The following is a 14,092-nucleotide window of genomic DNA, read 5'->3' on the forward strand; positions in this document are numbered from 1 at the left end:
TTCTTTTTATTGTTTTTTTGAGACAGAGTCTCACTAAATGCCCAGGGTGGCCTTGAACTTTCCATCCTACTGACTCAGTTTCCTGAGTAGCTGGGTTTACAGGAGTGCTTAGTCAGATTTTAAAAATCCTTTAAGGATGAATGTAACTATACCCTCTAAATTGTTAGTCCAGGAGTTAAAGGGCAGGGGTAGAAACTTCAGATTTGGGGGAGGGTAGGGAAGGGGTACTGGGGATTGAACCCGGGGTACTCTACAACTGAGCTACATCCCAGTGCTTTTGAAATTTTTTAAATTTGTGACAGGGTCTTACTAAGTTGCTTAGGGTCTTGCTAAATTGCTGAGGCTGACCTTAAACTTGGGATCCTCTTGCCTCAGCCTCTGGTGTGGCTGGGATTACAGACTGCACCACCACACCATGCCCAGCAATTTTATTTTATTTTCCTTAGAGGAAATTTAATTCAGGGCCTCATTCATGTGAGGCAAGCATTCTAACACGGAGCTACATCTCCAGCCCTAAGTAGGTTTTTTCCTTTTTTGCCGTGCTGGGAATTAAACCCAGAGCCTCACACTTGCTAACAGAATAATAAATTAGTTTAAGCAAAGATCCTTTAGAATTAAAACTTCCTGCTTCCCTTATAGCTCTCTTCACTTCTATCAAAATGCTGGAGACAGAGAGCGTGTCCTATAAATGTCCCCTGAAGGAAGTGCAGATGTTTCCAAGGCCCAGGAGGGAAAGTTACAGGGTGTTGTTGGGTTTTTTTGTTTGTTTGTTTGTTTTGTTTTTTGTTTTGTTTTGTTTTGTTTTGTTTTTTGCTTTACTTTTTAGAGAGGCAGTCACGACAAGGCAGATAGAGTGTCAGATTTTGATGCATCCAGAAGGCGGCTTGGACGCCTAGCTATGAAGTCGCTGTCCTCCAGTAGCTGGTGCGGGGTGATGTTTCATTTGCCCCAGGTGTTGCCTTGTATCTGCGCACGCGCCCCGTCTCTGCGGGAGTGCGGTGAAGCTCCCCCAAAGACAGCCAGATTCCATCCATTTGGTCACTCCAGACTGGCACCAAGCCAAGCGCACAGTTCCTGTACAGAATTATTTGTAGGGCTACAGAAATGCATGCATCCGCCTCTGTACTAGGAATTATAGTCTGAGAGGCAGAACTGCGCAGTGTGTCCCGAGTGGTAGTTCAGCTTTAACGTTAAGGGGTGGTCACAAGCCTTCTGTCCCTGCATCCCGCTCCCTCTACGGAATCTCTGAAGAAGTGTCTTGGCGAGGGTTAGGGGGTCCACTAAAGCAGTCGAGGAGTCCGTGACCGCGAGGGCTCGAGCCTGATCTGAAGCGCCATTTGCTCTCTCTGCTTCGCAGGGACAGGCAGGGACCTGCACGACTTTGGAACCTGTACCTGGAGGTGCCATAGGAAGAGGGCGCAGGGTCAACGCGCGCTCTCGACGCCACGGCCGCCATAGCCAGTTCGAGTCCGCCAAGATACCACCGCCTCCCAGCCGCGGGAGCGCCCCACATCTAGCTCTCGGTTCCTCGCGGGCGGACTGCTCAGCGGAGGAAGCTGGTAGGATCCAGGGTCCAAGTCCCCGATTGCAGGGGCGGGTCGGAGCGCCGGGCGCGTCACTGCTGCCTGTCCCTGATTGGTCTGCAGCGGTGGCCGGCTGGCAGATTGGCGCCGCCAGTGGCCAGAGCCGGAGTAACGGGATTCCGGGCAGCGGGTCGCAGTCCCGACGCAAGAGGGACTGGCGTCGGCGCCGAGTCCAGATCCGCTGGTGGGATCTGGTCGTGAGGCGTGCACCATGCCTTACGTGCTCATCAGCACCCAGATCCGCATGGTGAGTACCTGCCGCCCGGCGGCTCTCGGCCAGGCACTGACTAAAGAGAGGACGGCTGCCCCTTGGCGCCTCCTTCAGAGTAGCCCGGCGGAGGGCTGAACTTGGGAAACCCGCCCGACACGCTCCCGCGACAGCCGGGAGAGGGAACTGGGGAAGCGGGATCGGCCGGTACCCCGGACACACGAAGTTCTGTCAGCTCGGAGTGCCACGGCGGCGGAGGGCCCGGGTGCCTGGGTCGCGACAGGGCGGACTGTCCTCCCTGTCTGCGGAGGTGCCCAGAGAGCCCTGGCCTCACACGTGCTGCATCCAGCACCCCACACTGGGACACTTTGTAGAAAGGAAGTGGAATAAGCTGGGGAAGGAGGTTTGGGTAAGAAAAGGACGTGCTAAGGCGCTAAAAGCCATATACTAAGCCTTTGGCCCATAACACCCTTACGCCCTTTTAGGAAGGGATAGCCCTGAAAGGAAGGAAGAAAGAACGCCCTGTTTGTGAAGAAGGAAGGAGAGGTGCGCTTAGGATAGCGCTGGGGAGAGGGCCGTCCAGGAACCAGATCGTATGACCCTTTCTCTTGGTGCAGTTTGCTAATCTTGGAAAAGAAGGTTCCGGTTGTCCTGGAAGCCCCAGTCCCCTTTTAACTTCGGAATAGTACGACTGGGCCCGCAGCTGGGCGACAGGGTGTCCCTTTCCCCTGTTCCTCTCCCCAATCAATGCTCGGGTGATCAAGCAGAGGGTTTCCAGCTCCCTTGAGATGAAGGAAAGGAAAGAGCGGGTGGGTTCACAGGGTGACAGAAGTCTTGGCAGTACACCAGGGCAGCAGCAGTTCACGGGTCACTTATGCATTTGTTCAGATGTGGGTCCCTGGGTCCCCTTCCCAGATCTCCTGAAACTCTTTTTCTTTGTGCGTTTGGGGAAATGTTTCCAGATGAGGATTCCTTTTTTTTTTTTTTTTTTTTTTCCAGTACTGGGGATTGAACCCAGGGCCTTGTGCATAGTAGGCAAGTGCTCTACCAACTGAGCATATCCCCAGTCCTGATTCTTCTTTTAAAATAAATACACACACATAAATAGATATAAATACAAATAGTCTTTTTTAGCCAGGCATGGTGGCCCACAGTGTAATTCCAGTGACTCAGGGGACTGAGACTGGAGGATCACAAGTTCAAGACCAGCCTTAGCAACGTATAGCAAGACCCTGTCTCAAAAAATAAAATGTATCAGAAATGTGGGCTGGGGCTGTAGCTCAATGGCAGAATGCTTGTCTAGTACACATGAGGCACTGGGTTCAATGCGTAGCACCACATAAAATAAACGTAAAATAAAGGCATTCTGTCCATCTACAACTGAACAAAAAAAATTTTTTTAATGTTATCAGAGGGCTGAGATTGTAGCTCAGTGGTAGACCACTTGCCTAGTATGTGTGAGGCACTGCATATAAATAAATAAAAATAAAGGTCCATTGACAACTAAAAAAAATTTTTTTTTTAATGTACGGGAATGTGACCCAGTATAGAGGACCCCTGGGATCAATCCCCAGTACAAAAAAAAAAAAAAAAAAAAAAAATGGCGGGGGGAAGGAATGGAGTCATAATTCAATGGTAGAGCTCTTGCCTACCAGGAGAGACCCTGGGCTCAATCTGCCAAAAAAAGATATAGACACACATGTATCTTTGATACTTAATACACATACCAAAGAATCAACTGGCTTAAAATGTACAATTCAATGCCTCTTTTAGCATATTCAGAGTTTCACAAACATCACTATGATCAATTTTGGAACATTCTAACACCCCCCTCCACAAAGAAACCCTGTGTCCACTAGCAGTCACTCCTCCTTTCCCCCAACTCCCTTAGCACTAAGGAATCACTAACCTCATTTCTGTCACTCCATGTGGTCTCGGGGTCTGGCTTCTTTCACTTACATGTTTTCAAGTTTTAGCAATATTGTAGCATGCATCAGTGTTCTTACTTTTTATTGCAAAAAAGATTCCACTGTTAGGCTGTACTACATGTTGTTTACTTAAAGGTCAACTGACATTTAGGTTGTTTCCACCTTTTGGATATTAACACTATGAATATTTGTTCACAATTGTTCAAAAACATTTGTTTTTGTTGTTTTTTTAAACTTTAAAAAAATTTTCTATTTAGTTGTTGATGAACCTTTATTTATTTATTTGTATGCAGTGATAAGAACCAAACCCAGTGCCTTACACATGCTAGGTAAGCGCTCTATCACTGAGCCACAATCCCAACCCATTGTTTCTTTTAACTCAGGAAGTTTACCTACCTGTGTACAAATTTTTGTGTGGACATGTTTTCATTTCTCTCATTCTCCAGGTGACTCTAATACACACAAATGTGGAAGATGGTATTTGGCATGAGGGTGCTAATAGTCACACTATGCCCAGGTCCACTTAGAAGGGCCAGGGAGACTTCACATTGTTGGCCTGAATGTTGAAGGGCTCCACCCTTCCCAGCTTGTACTCACTCTCCAGGGATCCTCACTACCACCTCACCTTTATCTGAAGCTTGCTCAGTGGCAGCAGGCAGGGGAGGAAGGAGAGCTATACCTTCCACCTCTACTAGCAGCCAAAGCAGCCAACCGAACAGCCACTGTGGCTTACTTTGCAGGAGGTGGGCCCCACCATGGTGGGTGATGAACACTCGGATCCAGAGCTGATGCAGCATCTGGGGGCCTCAAAGAGAAGTGTCCTGGGAAACAACTTGTAAGTAGTGACATCCCTTAGCATCTTCTTCCTGGAACCCACTAGTTCTGCCATTGTTCCCTTTTTACAGCCACTAAGCCCAAAGGCAATGCCCAGCTTGGGCCCTCTTAACCTATATCCAGGGATTTGTCCTCTGCAGGGCTGGTCCTGCCCACAGCTCTCCCCCAGCCCCTTTACAGTGCCCATGAGGCTCACTCAGAAAGCCTTCTCCCCAGCTTTTCTTCATAAGGCAGTTCATCCTGAGTGGAAGCCCAAGGCAGTCTGTTCTGTGGGTCTAGGACTCCATGAGTGGACTGTTCCTTGCCCTGACCTCTCAGCTCTAAGCTGGACCCCATCAAGCAAAGACAGGAGAGAAGGGTTTCTGTCTTGAAGACCTGGTGAGTAACAAAGGTCAGCCCTAGAAATGCCTGGGTCCTCTTTCCAGCTCAGTTGCTGCTGGGGCACTTCCCTCGGCATCCTTCACACCATCTCCACGTCTACACTGGGACCACCGTTTCCTTTTCTGCTCCTTACCCTTCCTACTCAAGGAGTAGGGGAGGCCCTGGTCACACAGATTGAGGAATCCTAAAGAGTTGCCAGAGTGAGTCCCAGTTCAAAGAAGGAAAGAGAACTGATCCTAGCCCCTTCAGTCAGGGTTGGAGTGCGAAAACCACCCCCATCCCTTCGCCATGAGGCATTTGGCTCAAGATGCCCAGCTTGGGGCTTCAGCCTCTTATCTGCTTCATGGCCTTTCAGCACCAATTAAACCTAAAGAAGGGAAACCAAGCATTCTCCATGCAAGATAGTGGCATGCAGAGCCAGGACTGCAGGACCACCAGAATAACCCAGAGGCTGGGCAAGGAGTGAGGCCTAAAAGTGGGGCGCTCAGGGTATGTGTGGCTGGTGCCAGACTAACTGGGTCTCCTGTCTGTGACAATGGGAAAACTAGTCAGCCCCTCTCAGTTTTCTCATGTGTAATGAGAACAATAATAGTACCTTCATTATGTTGTTGGGAGGAGTAAATTTTACATGTAAAGTGCTTCGCAGGGGAGGGGATGGGAAAGTGCCCTTAGCCTGGTACCCAGAAAGTCCCAGTAAATGCCACTTTGAAGGGAGCTCCTGGCCAGGCCTGGACCTCAGTAGATACTAGCTTTGTATAGGAGTTTTGTCTGCGTTCCCTCATGCTGCCACTCTGGTCTCTTTGCAGTTACGAGTACTACGTCAATGACCCTCCTCGCATAGTCCTGGACAAGCTGGAACGCAGGGGCTTCCGTGTGTTGAGCATGACAGGGGTGGGCCAGACACTGGTGTGGTGCCTGCACAAGGAGTGACCTTTTCTTGCAGAAGGGGCACTCCTTTGGAGGGTCTGCTGTGGGCCCTGCCTCTCTTCCCAAATTGTTACCTTCTTCAGCCCAGCACCAATGGGCACTGAACAGTCTCTGAAATTCTGCTCTAGTCAGTGGGGGACAAGCCCCTTGCCCTGGTGCTCCCAGTTGTCCTTTGGTTGCAGGCCTAACCCTGACCCTTGCAGTAGGCTGGGTTCTGGGGGAAGGTGCCCAGTGCAGCTGGTCAGCCCAGTAGAGGACGCCCTGGGACCTGACAGGCGGTCCTGTGCAGCTAGTTCAAGCCAATAAATGGCTCTGATGAGTGGAAGCTTCTATACTTTGTTTATGCAGTTACTGTCACTACTGAGCCTGGGTGCAGCCATCTGAGGTAGAGCCCAGTACCCTATACCTAGGCATGGAGTAGAGGTAAACTTAAAAAAAAAAGAAAGAAAAAAGAAAAACAAGTTTATTGATGCTGTGTAGGAAAGAGCTGTGTGGTGGGAAGGATGGGGCTGGGGGCTATGTGGGCTGCCCCTCCTCTTCCTGCTGCATCTGGGCGATCAGCTGTTGGCGCTCAGCTGCCTGGCGCAGGCGCATCATGACGAGGCTCTCATAGTCCCTCTCTGACAGTACTGAACCCTGGGGAACAGAAAGGAAAGGAAGGGTCAGGGCCAGCAGGGCACTGCTCCACAGACTGCAGACTCAGGGGGCCTAGACAGAGCTGTACTCTTAACGGTCAAGAAGGGAAGGACCTAGGAACATCCTTTTGGAATCTCTACTCATCCATGTTCCTTCAGAGCCCCACTTTGGCTTTGTGCTCAGTCACTGGCCTCTCAGCCAGCTCCCCTTTGGCCCATCTTGACCAGTTATCTCCGGCCAGCCTCTTTTTAACTAGGTCCATCACATCTGTAGTCAGCTCTGTGTACTCTTTCGAGTGAATCACTTCCCCATTCTCTCACCAGGCCCTATCTCCATTTCCTCTTAACCTTTATCTGCCTCTCCTTCCCTCTATCCCATGGCTTCTGCCTCACATAGTTTCCAGTGAAGGAAGCTGCCCCAAGTACAGGGATCCACCTGGCTCAGCTGGGAACAGACCAGCTGCCAGGCTTCCCTGAGGTAGGCTCCTGCTAAGAACACAGAAGTGAGCCCTGCCCTCCACACAGCCTCAAACATCCCCACTATAGAATTAAGCATGAGACCATCTGCCTCCTAAAAATAAACAGAGGCCTGAAGGGCAGGGCCTGTGGCCTGCTTTTATGATTTTTACAGTGCTGTTCAGGGGATTAAGAAGGGCTATATTTTAATAATCAAAAGAATAATAAACAACTACCTCAACTGGTTGAGGCTGTGAGTGGAGAAGCAGTGCTATAGCAGAGCCCTGAGCTATCAGCACCAGGTCCTGATAAGGTCTGCAGTATGAATTAGAATTAGAATTAGATCGTTTCCTCCCCACATGCAGCTGAAGCTGAGAGACCATCCAGTGCTCCACTGGCTGATTAGAGAAGTGTGAAGCCCACCTAAAAAAGCCAGGCCAGGTGTTGCAAATGAGTTGGCCTGTCCATGCCAGGAAGCTGTAGAGCCCTGTTCTGGGGTTCTCACATGGAACAGGCCAGGAGGAAAGTATGGTGGTTAGTGACCTGAGGATAAGGAGGGAGTGGCTGGAGTTAAGCTGCCAAGCCCTGGTCAGCTGGTGTGGAGTAAGGTGGGGTCAGGAAACAGGGAGGCTACTCAGCCCTAGCACACCCCACCACCCTCCACTGCACTAAGCGAGTGACCCTCCCAGCCAAATCCCTGAGCCACTGCTGACAATTCCCAGCAGTCCCACATGACCCACCCCCCTCCACAGAAGAAGGGTCACAAATAAGGTACAGTAGCTAGAGGGGAAGGACAGAAGGGGAATGAGGGAGCAGCACACCCTGACCCTCAACTGCTCTCCTGCCAGGAGGGAGGAGTAGGAAACTAAGCAGCCAGACTGGATGTCAGGCCATGGGAAGGGCAACACTCCCCTCCCCAAGTTAATGTTGCTCTGCCAAGAAAACCTAGAGTCACCCTTGGCATGCCCTGGGCCCAGCCCTGGGAGGAGCAGAGCCCTTTATAGGCATGGGGCTGCTCCACATTAACACACCCTCTGCTTCCTTCCCCTCATTCCTGCAGGTTCTGCTAATGAGGGCCTGTCATCAGGCCCTAGGGCTGAGTCACCCACACCAAGGACAGGTCTCTCTTCCTTCCCCAGCAATTGTTCCACAGGCCTGCCTTTCAATTAACGCCCACCTCCCTAGGCTCCTCCCAGACACGCTGGGGGTTGAGGAGCCAGGTGCAGGTGCAGGGGCCACGGTGGCAGGGCTGTGATGAGAAAGGAAGCAGTGTGGTGACACATAAAGCAAGGCTGCCCCCAGACCAGTCCCCAGAAGAATCTTAAGCTTCCCATTGCCCTGGGGTGTTGGTCACAGCTGCCCCAATCCCTGCCTGCGGATGCTGTAATTACCTAAGAGCATGAAACCCGGCTTCCCACCTGACTGAGTCAGCTGAAAACAAAACACAACTGCACTGCCACACACTGGCACAAATAGCCAAGCCACTAATCAGAGTCCCGCAGCTGCTGGCGAGAGGGCAAACCCTACACTGGTCTAAAGAAGGGCGCAGGAGCCCTCAGGAGTAGATGAAAGGATGAGTTGGGGCCCATCTGCCTCTTGCGGAAGAAGCACACGGCTGCCTTTGCCCAGCTGAGAAGATTCATCTCTGCCACCACCGGGGCTGTCCTTACTCTGGTTCCGTAAGTGCTGTTTCTTCCTCTGGGTTTTGTTCCATTGTCCTATCAAGTAACCAGGCCACTCCTGTCCCTGTGGGAATTCTTGCTACCAGAAACTCTCAGCTCTCTGCTTTCCTGGACAAAAAGTGCCCTCTTCCTGGTCTCATCTCACCATCCAAAATGCTGACCAAAAGACTCTGCTGAGCAGAAAGCTGGGGCCTGTTTCTAGCCCATTAGGGCTGACTCCCTGATTCTTGGCACTCACTGCTCCAGCAGGGACTAAATGGTCACTAGCTGCTCTTAAACACCTGTTTGCTGGGCTTCTGAAGTGTCAGCCTGTCTGCTGGTCCCCCAGGGCCCATGGAGACCTGGCGAAAAGGGTCTTTCCGTAATGCCTCCTTCTTCAAGCGGCTGACTCTGGGACGGCCACGGCGACTCTGGCGACAGGGCAGTGTGCTTAGCCAGGCCAGCACTGCTGGTGGTGACCACGAGGAGTACAGCAACAGAGAGGTCATCCGAGAACTGCGAGGGAGGCCAGACGGACGGCGTCTTCCCCTGTGGGGGGATGAGCAGCCCCGGGCCACTCTGCTGGCACCACCCAAGCCCCCACGTCTCTACAGAGAGAGCTCCAGCTGTCCCAACATCCTGGAGCCCGCAGACACCTACACCGCTGCCTACTCAGCCACCCTGCCCTCAGCACTCTCCCTGGCTGGCACCTTCCACCAATCCTCAGAGGAGGACCTTTCAGACACTGCCACCTTCCAGAAGACACCTGCTCCAGACCTCAGTGATCCCTTCTTCTCCTTCAAAGTGGACTTGGGGATTTCACTTCTTGAAGAAGTTCTACAGATGCTGAGGGAGCAGTTTCCTAGTGAGCCTAGCTTTTGAATGGGGTGAGGGTGGGCACAGCTGGGATGACTGGAGGAAGCACAGTACAGTTGTAAATTAAAGAAAAGGAAGGAATAGGAATCTGGGTCTCTGCCTATCCTCTGGGTCCTAAACAGTCCTTCAAGTCCCTAACAATGGAGGAACAAAGACCAGCTGGGATTGTTGGAGGGTCACTTTCTGGCTGGAGCCCTAAAGGAAGCTGGTGAGGCTAAGAAAGGGAAGCCACACCCTGCAACCACAGGAACCAGGTAGAGGCCTGACAAGTGACAGGGTGGCACAGAAGTGAGTTGGGGTGTGGGAGGACACAGACTGAGCAGAACAGACAGTGTCCTGAACCAGCTTCCTCTGAAGCCACTGTCAACAGAGAGGTCACAGGACATGTTTAGGGAAAAATGGTCCAATCCAGGCTAAAGAGGAAATTGGGGAAGCCTGAGAGGAAAAGGGAGACAGGCTTGCCTTTGTCCAATCTGGTGGTTACTCACTACATGTACCTGTTTAAATTTAAATCAATTGAAATAAAATAAAATTGCAAATTCAGTTTGCATTAGCCACATTTCAAATGTTCAACAACCACCCTGATTAGTGGCTACCATACTGGATAGCACAACATGAACACTGATATCACTGGATCAAGGTTCACTGAACAGTGCTTGCTGATGCTGGCCTGGAGGCCTCAGTGGCATGAGTAGGGGAAGGAAGAGGCATCCAGGGGCTGTGATGGCAAGAATGGGCTGCAGAGCAGGAAAGGTAGGTAGAGATACTGAGCAAAACACAAGAAAAAGGCCAAACAAATCATTAGCAGATAAAAGAACGTGAGAGATTCAGCCTGCCAAAACAGCTGCCCAGAGCAATCCCTGATGCCTGAAGAAGTAGCTCTAAGAGATGCCTGCCAAAGACACAGGTGCAGCTTGCAAAAAGGTGTTGTGGGGAACTCTCAGGACTATTAGTGATGGGAGCTTTTGGGAAATGCTGCAAAAACAATGGCGGATATCCTTCCTAGAAAAAGAAAACTGGATCAGGAGATGGATACTAAATCAAGGAGAGGCATAACTGGACTCCAGGATCCTTCACCAGGACTGGGAGCTCTGGGGGCCCAAACCTGACAATGGGGCTACCTATCAGGCCAAGGCCACCAGCTGTGCTACTGTCCTGCCCTGTGGCCTGGCCAGAATTTCTGAAACCTAAGTCCAGCAGCAGTCATCTGGACCATGTAGTTCTGATCTGTTGGCCTTTCCAAATGTGGCAGAGGGGGAGAGAAAAACTTGGACATACACTGCTTCTACAGCCCAAATCTGTGGTCTCTTTTTTACCTCCTCTTGTGCAGAGATGCCAAGCTGAAAAGCACTTCTGTGATAGAGATAAGAATAAAGTTCTTTCTAATCCAATCTATGAAGTGTTACCTGGGACTATGAAATGCTGAGACTTAAAAGCAGGGATGAGGTCTCTCTCTCTCTCTCTCTCTCTCTCTCTCTCTCTCTCTCTCTCTCTCTCTCTCTCTCTTTCTCTCTCTCTTTTTTCTACTAAGGATTGGACTCAGGGCACTCAACTTCTAAGCCAGATCCCCAGCCCCTTTTTTTTTTTTTTTTTTTTTTTTAAATTTAGAGACAAGGTCTCACTGAGTTGCTTAGTGCCTTGCTTTTGGCTTTGAACTCCCAATCCTCCTGCCTAAGCCTTCTCAGTGGCTGGATTACAGGCATGTGCCACCACACCCACTTTTTCTCTGTCTCCCTTAAAGGCATGAAATAAGGTTTGTGTCTGTCTTCTTTCTCCCTCTCTCTCTCTATTTCTATCTCTTCTACTAGAGATTGAACCCAGAGGTGCTATACCACTGAGTCCATCCCCAGCTCTTTTTATTTTTTATTTTGAGACAGGATCTTGCTAAGTTGCTTAGGGCCTCACTAAGTTGCTGAAACTGGGCTCAAACTTGAGATCCTCCTTCCTCAGCCTCCCAAGTCTCTGGGATTGCAGGACTGTACCACTGTGCCTGGCAATGAGGTCTTTTCAATCAGGGTCTTGAGTTGGGGTCAGACTACATGTTCTTCCTCTGTCCGGTGTCTGGAACACATAGCCATAAAATTTCTAGTCCCTCAGATAGGAAAAGGGAAAAACAGGTGACCTATTGAGGAGCCAGGGACATATCAAAAAAGCACCAAGATCAGTTCAGAAAAGGAAAAAGCCAAGCTGCTGGATCTTGCCCACAAAGCAATATGTCCCACAATGTAGGGGCAGTTGTGCCCAGAAACTATGCAACCCCAGCCACTGAAACTAGGTTAGAAAATAGCAGGGTCACAGAAGCAGGTAAACACAAGGCTTCATGGAGCTGTGAGGTCTAGGAGCCAGCACTGGGCTAGCATCTGGTGGAAGGTGCACATTTCACCACCAGTTGGGGGCACCCCAGGGTCAGCAAAGGGCCAGTGTTTTTTTATAGGAGATGCTGCCCCTTCACAGTTGGCCCCTGACTGGAGAATCGGAGACACTGGAAAACTGAGGAGCTAGAGAAGGACACAGCTGCCCTAGTCACTAGCCCCTTCTTTGCAGCACTGGGTCATCTAAGCTCCAAATACTTCAAACTACGATCAAGCAACCTGTGTGCCCTCTGGATGAGAATTACAGCCCCAGTAGGAGACAGAAGTGGAAGGAGAGCAAGGTCCAAAGATACTGCGTTGGGCTGGGGTGTAGCTCAGTGGTAGAGTGTGGTGTACATACATGAAGGGTCTGGATTTGATCCTCAGCACCAGGCCAAAAAAAGAAAGGAAAAGGGGTCAACAGGGAGTCACAGCCCTCCAATGAGATTGAACCTGCTAGTCTCATTTTACTTTTGCCAATCTGAACGTGGAAAGAAAGGTCCTGAGAAGAGCACAAACAAGAAGAGATCCCTGAACCTTGATCAGGCCCAGCTGGGTGAGGCCTGGCTCTTTACCTTTGACAGTCCTGGATGACTGCAACCCACCATGCCCTGGGGTTGTCCCTCCAACCAGGAAATCTTCAGAGGGTTATCCACCAGGCCCACTTCATTCTGGACAGCCAGCTCCTGCCAAACAGAGACCCAGTCCTCATCTCATCCATCAAATCAACTATTAAAATGGTACTCTCTATCCAACAGAAAGACCAGAACCAACATTCTAGTCCCTCAAACAGAGATGGCAACCTCAACTACCACAAATGATGGTGTGCTAAAACTCTGATGCTCCTCATGGGAGAGTGATGGGGATCAATTTTCTGCTTTGGGGGAGCAAGGAGGAGCATGAAGGGTGGGAAGGTGGGACTCACATCCTGGAGGGGTGAAGGAGGGTATATAGCCAACCAACATCAAATTAAAAGTCAGAGCACTCACCCTAGGACTCAGGGGGTCTTTGAGAGATTCTTGGCTCTGGAATGGCCCAGAGATTGCTTGGGAGTATGGATCACCAACTTAGAGGGTCCACAAAAGTGGTCCCCTGTCCTAGAATGATAGGGACCCCAGTTACCCCCAAGTCCCAGGCAGGACTCACCGCAGCCTTGACAGTTGCAAACTCCACCACAGCAGTGCCTGCCTTCTTACTTGAAAGCACCAGGTTGAGAACCTCACCATACTGTGGAGACAAGGATGTCCCAGTAAGCATGACTAGGCTGTTGGCCATGTCTAGCACATGCCAGAGACCAGCCTGGGCTGCCCTGGAGCCCACTAGGACATTTTCAGCCTGAGGATAATTTTTTATTGCTAGAGGTCCAGAGAAATGAGGTCAGAGATGAGGAAGAAAAAAAGTGTTTTCCAGAAATGCAGGATAGCAAAGGAGACAGCAATGGAACAGCTGCCTCAGCTAGTTGAAGGCAGTCATGAAGATAGGGCTTTCATGCCAGAAATGTACCCCTCTCTCCCAGCACGCTCAGCCAAGCCCATGTTTCCAAGGTAAAGGCTAGACGGGCGATGAAGGAGAGACCTGGCTGGGGGCAGCACATAGCAACCTAAGGGACAAGAGGACCATATCTTGGGGAAAAGTCTTCAGGCTGTCGCATGGTCAGCCTAAACAAGAAATAAAAACAAGAAAAAGTGGATAGAGATGTTAAGGGAAGTTTAGGGGCATAAAGAATCCTGGGGTCTGGGATAAGCTGTGGGATGAATGACAAGGAAAGGGAGAGAGTCAGCAGGGCATACCTTTTGTAAGAGGCGCAGGAGGACATCTTTGGAGTAGCCACCCTGGGACTCATCCTCCTTCTTGCACTTCCATTTTAACTGAAAAGACAGCATCATTAAAGACTGACCTTTGGGAAAAAAGGCACAGTCACACATTGCTGGTTGGAATGCAAATTGGTGCAACTGTTATGGAATGCGAACTGTTATGGAATGCAGTATGAAGATTCCTCAGAAAACTTGGAATAGAACCACCATTTAACAGAGCTATCCCATTTCTCAGTTTATACCCAAAGGACTTAAAACTCAGCATATTACAGCGATGCAGCCACATCAATGTTTATAGCAGCTCAATTTGCAAGAGAACCAATCAATCACTATGGAACCAAACTAAGTGCCCTTCAACAGATGAATGGATTAAAAAAAAAAGTGAGATATATTGCTCAGCCTTAAAGAAGAATGAAATTATGGCATTTGCTGGTAAAT

General features: G+C 50.2%; 3 protein-coding genes across 4 annotated transcripts in view; 2 read left to right on the forward strand and 1 right to left on the reverse strand.

Moving 5' to 3' along the window:
• Positions 1 to 1,546: 1,546 nt before the first annotated feature.
• GCHFR (GTP cyclohydrolase I feedback regulator) lies at positions 1,547 to 6,219 on the forward strand. Its single transcript, XM_079129039.1, has 3 exons — positions 1,547 to 1,830; positions 4,460 to 4,554; positions 5,741 to 6,219. Exons 1-3 carry the CDS (start codon positions 1,795 to 1,797, stop codon positions 5,862 to 5,864), a joined length of 255 nt encoding a protein of 84 aa, XP_078985165.1. The 5' UTR covers positions 1,547 to 1,794; the 3' UTR covers positions 5,865 to 6,219.
• On the forward strand, positions 4,460 to 10,884 carry LOC306654963 (uncharacterized protein C15orf62, mitochondrial). Of its 2 annotated transcripts, none has more exons than XM_079129034.1 (2): positions 4,460 to 4,554; positions 8,013 to 10,884. In XM_079129034.1, the coding sequence occupies exon 2, from the start codon at positions 8,968 to 8,970 to the stop codon at positions 9,493 to 9,495; it is 528 nt and encodes a 175-aa protein (XP_078985160.1). In that variant the 5' UTR covers positions 4,460 to 4,554; positions 8,013 to 8,967; the 3' UTR covers positions 9,496 to 10,884. The 2 variants fall into 2 exon arrangements, with proteins under 2 accessions (XP_078985160.1, XP_078985161.1); XM_079129035.1 differs by lacking the exon at positions 4,460 to 4,554 and having other exon boundaries at positions 6,494 to 8,631; positions 8,963 to 10,884.
• The window catches only part of DNAJC17 (DnaJ heat shock protein family (Hsp40) member C17), a 32,309-nt gene continuing 24,525 nt past the window's right edge, over positions 6,309 to 14,092 (reverse strand). Inside the window, exons 8-11 of the mRNA XM_079129027.1 lie at positions 13,631 to 13,708; positions 12,987 to 13,067; positions 12,416 to 12,526; positions 6,309 to 6,497 (exon numbers count right to left, since the gene is read on the reverse strand). Coding sequence (XP_078985153.1) covers positions 6,378 to 6,497; positions 12,416 to 12,526; positions 12,987 to 13,067; positions 13,631 to 13,708 — 390 coding nt within the window. The 3' untranslated portion in view covers positions 6,309 to 6,377. The remainder of the gene's footprint in view (positions 6,498 to 12,415; positions 12,527 to 12,986; positions 13,068 to 13,630; positions 13,709 to 14,092) is intronic.

Source organism: Sciurus vulgaris (assembly GCF_902686455.1).
Source record: "Sciurus vulgaris genome assembly, chromosome: 2".
NCBI classification, from domain to species: domain Eukaryota; kingdom Metazoa; phylum Chordata; class Mammalia; order Rodentia; family Sciuridae; genus Sciurus; species Sciurus vulgaris.

Bases quoted from the DNA above. Each gene is read 5' to 3' on its own strand.
- GCHFR (XM_079129039.1), top strand. From the start codon at position 1,795: ATGCCTTACGTGCTCATCAGCACCCAGATCCGCATG. The intron at 1,831-4,459 runs GTGAGTACCTGC...CTTACTTTGCAG, and splicing joins TCAGCACCCAGATCCGCATG to GAGGTGGGCCCCACCATGGT. The intron at 4,555-5,740 runs GTAAGTAGTGAC...GTCTCTTTGCAG, and splicing joins AGTGTCCTGGGAAACAACTT to TTACGAGTACTACGTCAATG.
- LOC306654963 (XM_079129034.1), top strand. From the start codon at position 8,968: ATGGAGACCTGGCGAAAAGGGTCTTTCCGTAATGCCTCCTTCTTCAAG.